This window comes from Physeter macrocephalus, chromosome 6 (genome assembly GCF_002837175.3).
Source record: "Physeter macrocephalus isolate SW-GA chromosome 6, ASM283717v5, whole genome shotgun sequence".
Classification (NCBI taxonomy): domain Eukaryota; kingdom Metazoa; phylum Chordata; class Mammalia; order Artiodactyla; family Physeteridae; genus Physeter; species Physeter macrocephalus.
In genome coordinates this window covers 59,813,247-59,831,211 of record NC_041219.1, presented here as the reverse complement: position 1 = coordinate 59,831,211, position 17,965 = coordinate 59,813,247, and the positions used below count along the sequence as shown (strand labels likewise).

Genomic DNA, 17,965 nt, shown 5'->3' with positions numbered 1-17,965 from the left:
ATCTCATATAGATCATTTTTCAGTTTGGAAATCCACTGCATAATCTATGCCTCAACTTACTTTGATGTTAATATTATAAAGCATAGAAGAGAAGAAATCGCTTTAAGGGTATTTTTAAAGTATTACCTAGGTAATTACAGTGCATTTCAAGATGAGGAGTCTATCAATTCTTTCTATTACATTCATATTAAAAATCCTCTTTTTTTCTTGTCCTCCCTTCTAAATTGCTATTCCACGTTGGAGAAAATGCTAGAAGGTCAAAGAGCTTCTGCCAGAGAATATTTCTTAGCTAAAAGAGGAAGTGGTTTATAGAGGAAAGTATGCAATATCTTCTGTAGCATTACTAAAAGTTAAAATTATTCCAAATGTAGGCAGAAAACTAACTGAAGAGCAAGAAAATACTGCATGGATAGTAGTTTTCTTCCATATCATGCAAGTGTTCAAAAATCTATTGCCTTGATTGATAAGGCTGAACACATTGCTCTTATCTTTTATTCACTGAGGAAACCCACCAAACTTGGGAGAGGGGAAGGAAATCATCCATCTCAGTTTATCTCACTTACAGGAAGTTTGCAAAAATATAGGACCCCTTCAGCAGACTACTACTTGTGACTTTTCCCTCTTTTTAATCTATGCAATGGCTGGAGATATAGTCTATGCTGATATCAAACATTCATCTTCAGAACATTCATCTTCACGTCAGAGATCTGGTAAGTTGGATTTAGAACTCTTATTAAAATTAAAGTTTTGTTTTTAATCTCCCTTATTTCTGTCCTGTGTCTGTATTTGTCTTACTGGAAATAGGAGACTGGATTCAAAGCAAAACTTACTGAATGCAAGAATAAGAGTGAATGTTTTTAATGACACCAAGTGTTATAAAGTTAATTGTAACTTTAGTCTTAATATGTAGAACTCTGCTTTTGGTTTTCATAGACCCTCTATTCCTTATATTCCTTGTGGTGAACATTTATTTTACTCTCATGGTGACATCAATACTCATAATCCCTTTCTGCTCTACAGCTTTACTCATCGCCAATCAAATCTGCCCTTTTAAAATAATATGATCAACTCATTTACACTGAGAAAAATATCCCTGGCAATTATTCACATTGTTATTTAGCCTTTTGGAATTTGCATATTGGTAGGATAAAAATGTTAAGCTAAACTGAAGAGACATAAGATGTTACTATTTCATTTCCTGAAGTTTAGAATTAACGACTATCTGAGTACTAGAGTATGTTTGGAACATGAGTAGATAGGCACACAGCTAAAGGTAAGACCGTAACCTTAAACACAAACCACCTCAGAAATACTAGATTTTCAAATCCAGTGTATTTATACATGAAGCATTAGGGAAATGTCCATGTTGCATTTATATTCTCTTCTCTAGGGTAAGAATTTTTATATTGTAAAGTTTATAAAAATGTTTAAATAACTTAAAGTCTCCTCATGGTGCTTTGTCCTTGTGGAGTGAATCTGATGTATTGCTTTTCTATTATTTCCCAAGAATGTATTTTTTCTTTTATATTTATGCATTTGCAGTCTTCGAGTGGATCTGGTGAGTTGCTTTCTCCAGCTGCAAGAGTCTGTTATTTCCTGTGTTTAAATATTATCTCTCTAACTTGCGGAATAGAGGCTTTTCTGCTTTCTTTTCTCAATAGACTGGGAGCTTTCATTTTATAGGAGTTAATGGAACTTCGTTTGAAAAATAACATGGACTAGACCTGTACTCTTATTCCCCCATTCCCCCCCAAATCTCATATAATTGGTCCATTTTTCTAGAGGTTATTTTAACTCAGTTCAAGCAACAAAACCAGTATTTTTGATTCTACATTCCAGGATTTAATTTCTTCTGTTTATGGAAAGAACATTACCCTTTTCCTGGTTTAAAGATTTTGGGACAACATCTTTAATGCTGTCCAGTCCAATATTCTAATCTTAAAAATGAAGAAAAATGAATATATAAAAATTAAATTATCTACCTGCAGTTATGCTTATGACCAGAAGTCAAATATCATATTACTCTTTCACTGCGTGTCTCTGTTGTGGATAAACGCAACTTCTGTTCTCATGTGTCATATCATTGAAGAGGGAAAGAACTATTTGATACATTGGATTGTAATGTCCTACAGAGTCCTACACAATTATCCCCAGCCTTTCTCTTCTAACTTGGTAACTTTCACTTATTTTGCTCTGGTTGTTGACTTTCTCTTGCTCTTTAAAATTACCATATTCCTTCCCATTTCAGAGCCTCATATGTGTTGAAACCCTCTCCCTAATCTCTTAATCTTTGTATACCCAGCACCTCACACAGTACTAAGTACATAGCAGGCAATCGATAGATGCTTGGTAGGCGGATGAATAAATGGATAACTAAATAAATGGGTCTCATTTATACTAAACACTTTAAATATTGTAGGTTCATCAGTTCTCCAAGATATAAAACAAAGAGGGCTATCACCATGACACTGAGTGAAATCTCAGTAACAAAGTATGATTCCACTGAGAATATCCCAGGCTAAGATTCAGAAATGCATGCTTTTATAGCCTTCACTTCAGGGGCCTAAGAGAATGACCTAGTACCCCTTATATTAGTCCTTTCATGAACTCTGATGCTTTATTCTCCAGCTTTTTAGGTCTGTAATCCCAGTTCTCCACACTAGAAATGTGTGTTGGGATATTATCACATTCTTCTGGTGATGGCCTTGACTGGTATACTTTGCGTTGTTTTGCCTAATAAAACAAAATACATGGACTTCTTTTAGTGTTTTGAGAATTAATAAATTCTCACTAGAGATGTTTTACTTAATAGCAATAATAATAAAGTGGACAAAACATTCTATAATAGGATTCCACTAAATAAACACTCAGGTTAATGTCTCGACACTTGGTTTTGTAATTGGTTATATTTCAACATCAGTTATAGTAGTACACTCTCAGTATATTGTATGTGTGTGTGTGTATATATCACATATCTAGTGGAATTGATATACTGTAACTATTTGGGATAAGAGCCTATTGGTTTTAACTATCAACCCAAAGCTAAAAATGCCAGTTTCTTTTGATGATTTATTTATCTTTCGAGTACAAGAGATAGAGTAGATAGTGAACACAGTACTAATTTTGGTAGTCAAGAGACCCAAGGTACAGTCTCAGCTCTGCTATCAAGTAACTGTGCGATTGTGGACTTGAAATCCCCATTTTTAACATGCGAATGTTGGACAAGATCATCCCTAAAATTACTTTTATTTTAAAATGTATGATTTCATGAAATTACCATTACATGTCACAGGAAATAGGTGTATTGTATAAAGGAGGAGGCATGAAAGAACGGATCAATCCAAATAAGTGAGTGTGGTCAGTAAGCTTATTAGAGACTGGAGAATTTCACAGTCTTATATAAAAACTTAGGGATACAGAGAGTAAATCATAGTTAAGATTAATACTGAGGAATATGTATGGTAAATCAACAAGGAAAAATTTACATCTATTCACAGTTTTCTAGGTCCCCCTTTTCACAAACCAGGGGACCAAATATGCTGTGTGTGTGTGTGTGTGTGTGTGTGTGTGTGTGTGTGTGTAAAAGGGAGCTGGATCTACATATTTCAAAGGAAAGTAACTCAAGGGCATAACTGACAAAGTTTATTCAGCCCTTCCCTACCTCTTACTACCTAAGGAATTATTTACTGGGCTTATTAGTGAAATCTATCCAATTTTATAGATCCTCACCACCATGGAATTTTCCTGAAAGTTGGATGTGCCATGATTATCATCCTTCTTGTAATAGTAATTGTGCTGAGCATTTTTGGTAAGTAATTATCAATACCATTTATTTATCCCAAAGTATTATTTTAGCACCACCTATTGTAATTGTGTTTGCTGTTCAAGTGGTTCCTATACGTTATAACTTCACAAAAAGCATGAAATTTGATACACAATTAAAATTAGAGGTTTTCCGTAGAACTTCAGCTTGTGATATAATACATATTATGGATTCATTTCATTGATAAAGAGATTAGATTTATAGTTTATGACCAAAATCATAAAGTGCATTTTATGCACAATGCATTTCCCAGTGCAGTTGATCGTGAGTTATACACCAACTTCTCTGAAACTGTGGCCAGTGAAAGCAAATTAAATAATGAAGCGTATTTCTGTTTAAGCTTATTCATATTAGTTACTCCTGGACATCATCATCAATCTTGTGTTCATGGATGGGAAGTTTGTCTAAAATCAATCAATTCAATCAAGTATTTTAAAATTATACTCATATACTGTGGATATAGCTAAACATAGCCCAATTTCATGTGACAATTATTTTAATATTTTATTGAATAAATGCTTGGAGAAAAACTCCCAGATGATATATATATATTCTAAGGAATTCAGGTTTCCAGATTAAACCAAACTCTAGAACAGACAAAGGCTGTGTCTGCCTATGTTGCCCTTGTGAATGATATTAGTAATTATGAATGTCATTAGTAATTCGAGGCAGAGTCATAGAATTCTAGAACTGAATGGGACTCTAGAAATCAGCAAGGTCAAACCTCCAGCTGAGGTGAACAATCCAAAGCCCAGAGTGATAAGTGGTTTGACTAGTTTAATGTAACTAGTCAATGGCTGAATTGGGGCTTTAACTTTGAGGGGAGGAAGCAAAAATACTTAGCATTAAACATCTCTGCTGGGACCTCCCTGGTGGTCCAGTGGTTAAGACTCCACACTTCCACTGCAGAGGGCACGGGTTCGATCCCTGGTCAGGGAACTAAGATCCCACCATGCCAGGCAGCGGGGCCAAAACAAAAAACAAGAAACCATCTCTGCTATGTTTCTTTTTGTTATAAGATAATAGATTTGTTTGTTATCAAAGCAGTTTTTTGTTAGTAAAACAGATTTGTTTGTTACTACAATAGATTTTAAAGATGTAATTGCCTAATACACACTATTGTGAGATTATAAATTACCAAAAGTAATTTCAGTTAAGTGGCCATCAGAAAGACAGCTGTCTTCTTCATGGTCGAAAAATACTCTGGGCTCACCCTACCCTTCTATGTGTAGGATTTACATGAGCAATCTCAAAAGGAACAGAATCATGAACTGAAATCGAAACACATAAAACCCTTTCCATGAATCAGGTGATACCTGATACAGTTAATAAGAACTCACAAAACACAAACTCTCCAAATGAGGCTTATATCCAGAGCCGGTTATTTTGTGTTTATTAAAATAAATATGAAAACTCCAGAAAAAAAACAGGTGAGTATCCTTCTGGTCCCAGGTCATATTTTTCCAATTCCCCTAAAGTTAACATTAATAAGATTAACAAGAATGCTTGCAAGGGAACGTCCAAATCTTGGAAAAAGTAATGTTGTTTTTCCCTCTAAATTTTTAATCATTTAAATTACTATGGAGTTTCCACATTAATGAACTTCAGAGTCTCTAGAACCCAATGCTTTTCTGCTTTGTATTTAACACGGAAAATATGTTTCTTCTTTTATTAGTTATCCAGTTCAAATCTGCAAGACATACTAAATTAAATAATGAATCCAAAGAGAAATACTGTACTGGGCAAAATAAATCTGAAACAAGCACCTTAATAGGTAATGTTATTTTATATTGCCTAATTCCTGAGTAAACAAGTATGGACAGTAGTGTGGGTTTTACTTGGGTATATCTGAATAAAGAGGAGATTCCTCTACCCCTACAGAGGGATGGTTTAGATCATTGTCTTTCAGGGACCTATTACAGTCCTTGACAAAAATATTTTAAGATCCAAGACAAATGAGAAAAATAAGCTTATATAATGAGTTGTAAATGAATTTAGAGGTATTATATTGGAATAATTGCATTTTCTTTTTTTAACTTCTTTTGGGACATGTGCAGGTGCAGAATGTAATCAAAATATTTTCATTCTTAAAATTCATGATCATATCAGGTAGCTTTTTGTCAATTTTTAATGTTATTACATGTAAAAAACTGTAAATGGTAATCTTTATCTTGCTTTCTCATCTGAATGTATTTACCTACTTTTTAAAGTCAAGAGGACACTCATTTATCCTTTCTGTTTTCTTTTTCTTTCCAGCTGTTTTCTTTATTATTTTTAATCGTTAATTTAATTCTATACTGAAAAACGATATACCTTTCTTTTTTTGAACATCCATATATAATTCTATTAGAAACACTTACCAGTCCATGTTATAGGGTACGTTCAAATTCTAGGAATTCATTAAAACTTTAAAATAGATTTTGATGTTCCCAAGCCCCCTTGACCACATTCTAAAATCTTTAATTTTTTTTAACTAGTGAGACTATGAGGGCAAATTCTGTGGGACATTATCGCCAGAACAAAAGCATATTACTGTACTCCTATACCCTTGATACAGGTAGTAACAGTGGTATTTAATAAACCTCTAGCTTTAAATTCTGTCTAACTTGTTTTCTAATCCTTCTATTGTTACAGATAATCCTATCTATAACAGGTCCTAGAATCCTAGTTTCAATCCATCAGGAAAGGATACCAACTCTAAATTTGTTTCATCTTAATAAAATATTTTATTGATTTGAGTTTTCTCCCTCTTTTTCTTGATGAGTCTGGCTAATGGTTTATCAATTTTGTTTATCTTCTCAAAGAACCAGCTTTTAGTTTTACTGATCTTCACTATTGTTTTCTTTGTTTCTATTTCATTTATTCCTGCTCTGATCTTTATGATTTCTTTCATACTACTAACTTTGGTTTTGTTTGTTCTTCTTTCTCTAGTTCCTTTATGTGTAAGTTTAGATTGTTTATTTGAGATTTTTCTTCTTTCTTGAGGTAGGCTTGTGTTGACCTATGGTCAACTAATCTATGACTGAGGAGGCAAGGATATACAATGGAGAAAAGACAGCCTCTTCAATAAGTGGTGCTGGGAAATCTTAGAGGAAAACATAGGAAGAACACTCTTTGACATAAATCACAGCAAGATCTTTCTTGATCCACCTCCTAGAGTAATGGAAATAAAAACAAAAATTTAAAAATGGGACCTAATGAAACTTCAACGCTTTTGCAAAGCAAAGGGAACTAAAAACAAGACGAAAAGACAACACTCAGAATGGGAGAAAATATTTGCAAATGAATCAACAGACAAAGCTCAACATCACTAATTATTAGAGAAATGCAAATCAAAACTACAATGAGGTATCACCTCACACCAGTTAGAATGGGCATCATCAGAAAATCTACAAACAACAAATGCTGGAGAGGGTGTGGAGAAAGGGAACCTTCTTGCACTGTTGGTGGGAATGTAAATTGATACAGCCACTATGGAGAACAGTATGGAGGTTCCTTAAAAAACTAAAAATAGAATTACCATATGACCCAGAAAACCCACTATTGGCCATATACCCTGAGAAAACCACAGTTCAAAAAGACACATGCACCCTGATGTTCATTGCAGCACTATTTACAATAGCCAGGTCGTGGAAGCAACCTAAATGCCCATTGACACATGAATGGATAAAGAAGATGTGGCACATATATACAATGGAATATTACTCAGCCATAAAAAGAAATGAAATTGGGCCATTTGTAGAGACGTGGATGGATCTAGAGACTGTCATACAGAGTGAAATAAGAAAGAGAAAAACAAATATAGTATATTAATGCATATATGTGGAACCTAGAAAAATGGTACAGATGAACCGGTTTGCAGGGCAGAAATAGACACAGAGATGTAGAGAACAAACGTATGGACACCAAGCGGGGAAAGTGGCCGGGGGGTGGTGGTGGGATGAACTGGGAGATTAGGATTGACATATATACACTAATATGTATAAAATGCTTAACTAATAAGAACCTGCTGTATAAAAAAATAAATAAAATAAAATTCAAAAAATAAAAAATAAATAAAATAATAGAATAAACTTAAAATATGTAAAGTAAAAATAGAACTAGTCAGCCATCATTCCTAATTCTTTGTCTACCTTCTCCGTATTTTATTTCTAGGACTTAAATTAGATGTTCGATAGGCCTTTGCTTTCTATCTTCCATTTCATTTAACCTCCCATTTTTGTCCTCATGATTGTCAATTTGTGCTGAATTCTTGGCAATGTTTTCAGATATACCTTGTGGTTCACAAATTCTCTCTGTTCCTGTTTCTAAGCTGTAGGCTCATTCACTGAGTCTAATTTCAGTGATTATAGTTTTCAAACCTAAGGACTTAGTTTCAAACCCTCCAGTTAGCTTGTGATAGTCTCCTGTTACCTGATCATTTTTTAATTTATTCTTTTATTTCTTAAAATAATGTAAACATCATTATTTATGATACATATAATTATTTAAATATCTAAAGTCCTCAGTGACCAAATCTCTTGTTTGTATTTCCTGCTAAAAAATGTTGGCTTGTCTTTTAAAGTATTTGATTTTTTAAAATTTGACTGATTCTGATACATTTCTCCAAAAAGTGTTGATTTTTCTTGGTATGGTTTGATTCATTTAAATTTCTATTTTGGAGGCAGCAGTTTAAATCTCAAGTTAGTTCTTTTTTCTTTTCTTTTCTTTTTTTTTTTTTTTTTTTAATCTTTAGCTGTAATCTAGCTTCCACATTCATCAGCCAGGGACTTAGAAAATTTTTACACACAGCAGTTGATGCACACCTTTTGTTTTTTTCTTTTATGGAATTTACTCTTTATTTTCAACATCTGTAGTTGCCCAAATTCTGTTCTTTGGTTATTCAGACTAGAGAGACTTCAAATTGTCTACCAAAATTTTGCTCATTCTACGTGGCACCAACATTGGTCTGTCTTAGGCTAAAAGTTGTAAAAATGGGAAATTTCTAAATTGTCATACCTTATTTCAAGTGTCAGCTACTCTCCAAAATCTGCCTGCTTTTTTTGCTCTTCAATGGCTTCAAGTCATTGTGTGTATGTATATGTGTGTTTTTAAAGAATATTTATTTCAGGGGACAATAAATTATTGCTATGTATAGGATACCTATGTGTCACCATCTAAATCTACCGGTAAATATTATAAATTAGATCTCTCTGTTACCAGCACATTTTTGGATGCCAAGATCCATTTGTACATGGGTAGATCAATCTGTCTGAGTTTTGGAGGACATCTATTACACAAATTTTGCCCAAGAAAAATTCTTCCAGTGTGATATATAATTCTCAAAAGGTCTGGTTCATTGGCAGACCACTAATTAAATTCTCTAATTTCTACTTTTCCCCCAAATGTTTATCTCCCTGAGGCTTGGATGTCCATTGCTTTATCCTAGTGTCTGTGCATTGCCTAGCTGATAGAAAGCATAATATATTTTTAAGAGAATTAAACTAAATGGAGAAAGAAAAAAGAAACAAGAAAGAAACAATATACACATATTGCAATTCTGTTAATCTTTATTTTTTTTTCAAAATCCACCTGGAGAAAAGCACTTACTTTTGTCAAAGAAAGCTTAGGCCATAATTTAACACATTTTGAGAAGCTTTAATTAGTATACACACAGTATTAGGGATACAGTCGCAAGTTCCTTTTAATTACTTATCCTTTTTCCTTCCAGTTTCTTTCAACTCTTCTACTGCTAGTAAATCATGCCCCTCTGAAGACTGGAAGCTACATGGGGGGAAATGTTACTGGGTTGCTGAAAGTGAGAAACCTTGGAATGAAAGTAAAAATGACTGTGTCAGGAAAAATTCACATCTCATGGTGATCAGAGACTTCATTGATATGGTGAGATATAAAATTTGGAGATTATAGCATCCTTCACAACTGCAATACCTTCTTTGTGTTAAAAATTTGAAAATTTCTGTGAAATAAATTTTTTAAACTTCATTGCTATTAACTACACAATTATTGGTTGAATGAATCATTGAACTGTATTATCATCTTAGGCTTTTTTTGTTTGTTTTGGCTAGGTATAAGAGGAATTCATTTGGTGTTATATATCTAAGTTCTTCTCTACAAGGGATCCCCACTGTTTACCAGATTTCATTTTAAATGTATGACATAAAATATCTATCTCATCTCCCATGTTTAATCCATTGCTCACAAAGGTTGTAATCAGATTGCATGGCAGCTGAAATTAAAGATGATGTTGGGGGAAAGGAAATACAGCATAGTCCTTCTCATTAGGTTTTGCTCTTTATTGAAGAAAACTAGTATTTTTCTAGCTCTGGCTTAATTTAGATCGAAATTTTGCTACAAGAAGGTTGGACACTAAACCTTCTAAATAAGGCCAGTATTGATTTTATTTTTATAAATTTATTTTTTATTTTCTGGCTCCGTCGGGTCTTCGCTGCTGCACGCGGGCTTTCTCTAGTTGCAGTGAGCAGGGGCTGCTCTTCCTTGCGACGCACGGGCCTCTCATTGCGGTGGCTTCTCTTGCTGCGGAGCACGGGCTCTACACACATGAGCTTCAGTAGCTGCGGCACGAGGGCTCAGCAGCTGTGGCTCGCGGGCTCTAGAGAGCAGGCCCAGTTACTGTGGCACACGGGCCCAGCCGCCCCACGGCATGTGGGATCCTCCCGGACCAGGACTCGAACCCATGTCTCCCGCACCGGCAGGTGGACTCTCAACCACTGCGCCACCAGGACTGGCAAACATCAAATAAGGGTTCAGCATGAGAATTAGTATGTTGGAATCACAAACTGTGTCAAAGGCTCAGTTTCAGAAAACTCAGTGACTGGCAGTGCTTTACGATCCCGGTTGAACAACAGCCATCTGGAGTTATTTACAACAGGGCAGCTGTTGAAACTTTTGAGGGGGAAGAAAAAAATCCTGATTTTCACAGAAATCCACGACAAGAAAAACAAAAAGAGAAGTAAACTATCTTCAGTGTAACCAGTGTAACCCCAAATATCAAACTGTAAAACTCTTTGTCACATGCAGTCCAAATTGGTTCAGTTATGAACCAAATCCAAAAATAGATTAAGAACTAAGAAGAGACTTTTTTCTCCTCTTAGAGGTCAATTTTAAAAAAGGGGAAGCAGGTATCAACTGGAAAACATCTGATAAGAATGCCCTGAGGGAGGGTGGGAGGGAGGGAGACGCAAGAGGGAAGAGATATGGGAACATATGTATATGTATAGCTGATTCACTTTGTTATAAAGCAGAAACTAACACACCATTGTAAAGCAATTATACTCCAATGAAGATGTTAAAAAAAAAAAAAAAAAAAAGAATGCCCTGAAAGGAATAGGCAATAAATCACTGCATGGAGAAACAGTACGATGAAAGATTTCATAAAAAGCTCATCTATTTCCTGCTCACCATCAAAGGGAAAAATGCTGAAATGCAGGAAAACATGTCTCCTGGATAATCAAGAAACCAGATTTTGGAAAAAAGTGGGACTGAGACAACATAGTTTAATGGGAATTTTCCTCCAATTTAGGTTACACCTCTTCAAATTCTTAAGCAAATGAATGGGCCAAACACAATTGTTCCCTTTCAAAGACAAATACAAACCCGAAAGGAATCAGCATAGTATTACTGCATAAGTATCTCCATTTGAAACTTCTCCAAAGTCCAAAGTCAGGTAAAATATCTATTACAGAAGAATCTTTACTCTATGAAACAGAAAATAATTTTCTAGAAAATACTTCTCCAGCTCCCAAATAAGTTAAAGATAAGGTGACCAAAAAAATTATTAGTCCATCTAGAATACACATGCATCTTCACATGGCAAAAAAAAAAAAAAAAAAAGAAAAGAAAAAGAAAGGAGAGGAGGAGGACGGGAGAGAGTTAGAACAAGAGGAGGTGAAAAAATGTATTTAAAAAAGCAAGGGAGATTTACGGCTTTCACTCCATGTGCAAAGATCTGGAAGTAATTTTGCTCCCTCTTTTACAATGAATAAAAGCTAAGTTGACTCTAAATTGACAGCTTTTTTTCAAATCCATTGGAGAGTTGATGTGGCAGAGCCAAAATCTAGGGTGAAGCAGGCACCTGTGGGAGAGAAGAAACACATCCTCACTTACTTGCGATTGACAAAATCAGACACCAGACATGGGAAAGAAGAGTTCAGCCAAAATAATTGAAAAAAATGAGTTAAGGAGGAGTATCAGGTGGCAGGACAGTGTGACGCTCCTAAGGTCTGCAGAAACTGAGGAATTCTACAATCTCTTGAAGGCTATTTCTCTACAGACCCCAACGGCTCTCAAAGAAAGACTGGAAAGAACCATAAGAAAGTGTTCATTGTGGTGCAGATCTGGTAGAAGAAAACAGCAGTAATACCGCAGTAGCAAGAAATTCCACCAAGACCCTTCTCCCTGTCTGCTATCTGCACTATGAACAAAAGCTTACTTTAATGCGTGTGTGGGGAGAGAAGGGCAACAAACACTGCTGTCCTTAGGGAACTGATGAAATGTCATTGTAGGTGAGAAAGAGGATAAGGGGAAAAAATACTCCTGTGGGAGGGGCAAGAATACACACTGGGTCAACAACTACAGCCAGAGTAGGGACAGCAGAACTGGAAAGGCCACACATTGAAGACACAGAGATTCGGTGCCTGCCTAAAACCGAGGCATAATTGGAACAAGAAAGACCATTCCCTTCACCACATTTTACTACCAAGCCAACAACTTTCAAATAAGAAGTCAAGGAGAATACTGCTGGGAAAAAGACAAGAGAGAAATAAGAATGTGCAGAGATCCTCTCTGAGACACAGTAGAAAAATTAGAATAGACCCGCAGAGGGAAAAATTAAATGGTCAAGGTTAAGGAGACGTTGCTCTATGGGGGGAAGTCAGGGGCTGGGAACCAGCTAAACACCAGATATCATTACAGGATTTTTGAAACCTGTGGAACAGTGAGGATAACCATAGCAACAACAAATAGGAAATCTAGCCCATCACTTAATGATTAACTGAAACTCCACATTAAAGAGCTAGGAGGTTGGGCTTCCCTGGTGGCGTAGTGGTTGAGAATCCGCCTGCCGATGCAGGGGACGCGGGTTCGCGCCCCGGTCCGGGAAGATCCCACATGCCGCGGAGCGGCTGGCCGCTGAGCCTGCGCGTCCGGAGCCTGTGCTCCGCAACGGGAGAGGCCACGGCAGTGAGAGGCCCGCGTACCGCAAAAAAAAAAAAAATAATAATAATAATAATAAAGACCTAGGAGGAGGAACTGCGTGTTCATTTCCAAGCACAAAACTATGTAACTCCGTCTCTACTGTTCTAGACCAGATGTCCAATTTTCAACAATTTCTATGAGATATATAAAAATATAAGAAAAAACAAGACACTCCCAAGAACAAAAAGGAGTATTACATAATAATAAAGGGATTGTATGAGTTTGTTAGAGTTAACATAACAAAGTACCACAGACTTTATGGCTTAAGCAGCAGAAATTTATTTCTCAGTTCTGAAGGCTAGAAGTACAAGATCAAGGTGTTGGCACGTTTGGTTCCTTACGAGGTCTCTATCCTTGGCTTGTAGATGGCCACCTTCTTGCTGTGTGCTCACATGGTTTTTCCTCTGTATGCATGCATCTGTGTCTCTCTGTGTGTCCAAATTTCTTCTTCTTATAAGGATGCCAATCAGATGGGATTAAGAGCTACCTTAACAGCCACATTTTAGGTTCATCACCTCTCTAAAGGCTGTGTCTCCCAATGCAGTCACATGAAGTACTGGGGGTGAGAGCTTCAATGAATGAATTTTGAAGAGACACAATTTAGCCTATAATATTCTACCCTCTAGCCCTTAAAGCCCGTTATAGTGATCAATTATACATGTGAATGCAACAAGGCAAACACTGATAGAACTGAAAGGGGAAATGGATAAATCCCCAGTTATAGCTGGAGATGTCAACACTCTTCTCTGAGTAACTGACAAAACAAGTAGATAATAAATAAATCAATCAATCTGAACAACACTATCAACCAGTTACACCTAACTGATATTACAGAATACTATCCAACAACAGCAGAATACACATTTTTTTCCAAGGAACTTTCATGCAGACAGATCATATTTTGGGACCTAAAAATTTACAAATACAGATATCACACAGAGTATGTCTCAGACCGTAACAAAATTAAACTGCAAATTAGAAACAGAAAGATGTTTGGAAATACCCCACACATTTGAGAGTTAAACATCACACTTCTAAATAATGTATGGGTCAAAGAGGAAGCATCAGGGCAAATTTTTTTAAAACATATTTTGAGTTGAATGAAAATAACAATATAATGTCAAAATTCATGAGTTTCAATTTAAGCAGTTTAGAGGGAAATTTATAGCATCAAATGCTTATATTTGAAAAGAAGATAATGTAGAATCATTACTCTAAGCTTCTACTTAAAAAAAAAAAAAAAAAAACTTACGAAAAGAGCAAACTAACCCAAAGAAAGCAGGAGAATGGAAGACTTACACTACTCAATTTCAAGTCTTACTATAAAGCTAAATTAATAAATATGGTATAGTATTGGCAAAGAAGACATTTATAGATCAACAAAACTGAATAGAGAGGCCAGAAACAGACCCACACAAATATAGTCAACTGATTTCTTTTGACCATAGTGCAAAGATAATTCAGTGGAGAAACACCATTCTGTCTTTTATATGCCTAATGACTATTTTCCAACAAACAGCTTTGTCTTTAGCATATGAGTTAAGCTGCATGTGACAGAGTTCCAGAATTGCTGTAGCTGAAACAAATGGATGTTTACTTTATTCATTGAATCTAAGACACTTTCAATTATAAGATGTATCATTAGTACCCTTAAAAGAAATAGTGCAATTAAAAAGCAAAAACTAAGCTGCCAATTAAACTACCATAAGCCATAGATTGTTCAATGTTTCCAAAGTCAAAGTGTTAAAATAGGGGAAAGATCTATCATAGAATTATATGTAATAAGTTATGTCACTCACATTGTAGTCTAAACTGCTATGAGATTTCTGCTCCCATTAGTAGGGTGCTGTGTCTACTTGTTTCTGGTTGGTTCACCACTAGAACCAATTACAGTTCACAGTCTAGCCATCAGGCGAGAAGAAAATGATGAATAGAAGGATATGAACTTACTCTTTAAATGCTTAATTAGAATTTCAGTATTTGTTCATTCTATCCCATTAGTCAGAAATTAGGTCAGTCACATTGTCACACTTAGCCAAAAGGGAGGCTGGGAAATGTCACCTTTATAATGGCTGGCCATATACTTTGGCTCAGGGGTTATGTCACTGTACAAAAAGAGACATTAAAAACCTATGAACAGGGCCTTCCCTGGCGGTCCAGTGGTTTAGACTTCGCCTTCCAATGCAGGGGGTGTGGGTTCGATCCCTGGTCAGGAGCTAAGATCCTACATGCCTCGTGGCCAAAAAACCAAAGCAAGAAACAGAAGCAATATTGTAACAAATTCAATAAATACTTTAAAATGGTCCACACCGGGCTTCCCTGGTGGCGCAGTGGTTGAGAGTCCGCCTGCCGATGCAGGGGATACGGGTTCGTGCCCCGGTCCGGGAAGATCCCACATGCCGCGGAGCGGCTGGGCCCGTGAGCCATGGCCGCTGAGCCTGCGCGTCCAGAGCCTGTGCTCCGCGACGGGAGAGGCCACAACAGCGAGAGGCCCGCATACCGCCAAAAAAAAAAAAATAAATTAAAAAAAAATAAAATGGTCCACACCAAAAAAATCTTTAAAAAAACCCAAAACAAACAAAAAAACCTATGAACAGTATGTGTCCCATCAGCTCAGAGATTGCTTTCTTTCTGTAACTTTCCCTGTGTATTCTCTTGCTTCTAGATATTATTTCATACTTATATTTAGTAGTAATCATTAACATTTATACAAGGAACATTTATTATGTGCCAGACAGTGTTTAATAATATTATAATTTATTAACAAAACAATAATAGCTCTTTGAGATAGTACTATTATAATCTGAATTTTAGTGATTGGAAAAATACAGAAGTAAAAAGATTGAATAACTGTGCAAAGATGTGTAGTAGTAAATAGTAGTGCTAGGACTGAAATCAGGGAGCTGGACTCTGGTTAGCTTTGGTATCTACTAACATTGTACGTAATTGTTGTTTAGCGGTTATCCCATCGAGTTGCAGTAGTTTTTCCCTCCACTGTGATCTATTTGAAAGCATGGAGCATGTCTAACCTATTCATTCCCAGCTTCTAGTGCAGTGCCAAGCACGTAGAAGGTGCACTTGCGATATTTTTCTTGCATGTGTCAGAATCACTCTGTTTCATGTAACATTTCCTATTCTCTTTAGAGTTTCCTATGGCAGAACCTACATGTTTCAGCCTATTATTGGGTTGGTTTGAGGCTCCCTCCTGGAGAGGAATTATGGACCTGGCTGGACAATAGCACTTTTGACCCCCAGCTGTAAGTTTGTTGCATTTTTTGTGGTTTTAATCCCATATTGTATGTGACAAGATAGAGACGTTTGACATTGTTGGCCCTGAACTGATAGAACAGGTACAAATTTCCTGACTCTTACAGTCTGATAAATATTTCTATAAAATGGTTCAAACAGAAAGTTGAGAAAGAAAAGAAATCTCCCTGCAGCCACTCAGAAGATTTATGTGAGAAACAGGATTTGCCCCGCTGCCTGATTTTGTCTTTTTATCTAAAAGGTAAATTAGCAAGTATAAACTCTTTTATGAGTGCACAGGTTTAGTTTACAAAACATAACTTTCTGCTTATTTCTTACAGTGATCAATTTTTAAATGATAAAAAAGTCAGAGGTAATATTTTAGCTATCTCTAATGAACTATTAACTTCTCTGGAGAGAGGTTTTGAGAAATAAAGCTAAAAGTGGGAAGAATTGCTTTACCCATCATACTGTTGTGTATTTAAATGGTTTAAATGATTATATTTTCATCAAAAAATTAAAAAATATTTCCTTTTAAGTCTCTTGACATATGCATATATTCATGGCTGTCGTAAAGGTAACCATTTGCTTTCTTTCTATAGGTTTTCAAAGAAAGAAAATAAGCCACGGACCAGGAGTATGAAATGTGGCCTGGTGTCTTATACTGAGATAGCTGAAGAAAGTTGTGAGAAACATCATCGGTGGATTTGTCAGCTGTAATCCACTCGGCAGAAAATTGGTCTCTATTTGTCTGACTGAGAGACACCACGTGAAGCTTGAGCTCAGATCATAAGAAAGTTCAGAGGGTAGCATGTGTCCTAGAGGGCTGTGTGTGTGTGTCCATTTATGATTCATGTGGGTATAGTACTATTTCTCAGAAGTGTGAAAAGGGCAATAGAGAAAATAAAGTGTTTTAGAAAATGAGTAGAAATGATGAATAGATTTTTACATGTGAATGATCAATGTAGTTATTCAATCATCTGTCTCGTTTTGCCAGTATTTTTGGAACTTCAGTCTGGGAACTTCAATTGGCTAGTCTGGGAACCCACACTAACATAACCCAATTTCTTACAAGAGCAGTCAGTGTTATATATAACAATGCATTTTGGTTAATTCCATTAAGAAGAGTTCTTTGATTGTGCTCATGTACTTTCTATTTTTTTAACAAAAACTCCTTTTGACTTCTCAATACTCATTTTTAAGAAAGCAACTGCTAAGAGATTTACACCCAAATATAAAAGTAATTATGTTGAATGTAAGTCAACAAATCCTACAAATAAACAAGATTGTCAGGGTATATTTAAAAACAAGGAAAACAAAAACTAGTCTCTCAAAAAATGGCTAAGACAAACAAAAAATTTAAAAGTATGTGAAAGATTTGAAAAAAAATTAACAAATCTAACAGAAATGACCTATCAAGAGCAGTACATGAAACAACTGCAGTTTTCTTTTCAATTATACAAAGGACATTTATAGAATGGACTTTCAGCTGGGCTATTAAAAAAAAGAAAAGAGCTCTACAAATTACAAAGGATTGAAATCATAAAATATATATCTTAGCAATATCACTAAGCAATATTAAGAAAGGAAAAAATAACAAAAATATAATATGAAAAAATTTATTTCTTTGAAAATAGTCTGGATCATATTAAAAGATCACAATAATAATTACAAAATAATTTT

The 17,965-nt window shown here is 35.6% G+C and overlaps 1 protein-coding gene across 1 annotated transcript; it reads left to right on the top strand.

Annotated features, from left to right (window-relative positions):
- Positions 1–401: 401 nt before the first annotated feature.
- On the top strand, positions 402–17,169 carry LOC102976629 (killer cell lectin-like receptor subfamily B member 1B allele A). The gene is made up of 6 exons (XM_007114047.3): positions 402–710; positions 3,722–3,808; positions 5,499–5,597; positions 9,534–9,703; positions 16,181–16,293; positions 16,885–17,169. Exons 1-6 carry the CDS (start codon positions 638–640, stop codon positions 17,000–17,002), a joined length of 660 nt encoding a protein of 219 aa, XP_007114109.1. The 5' UTR covers positions 402–637; the 3' UTR covers positions 17,003–17,169.
- Positions 17,170–17,965: the final 796 nt, after the last annotated feature.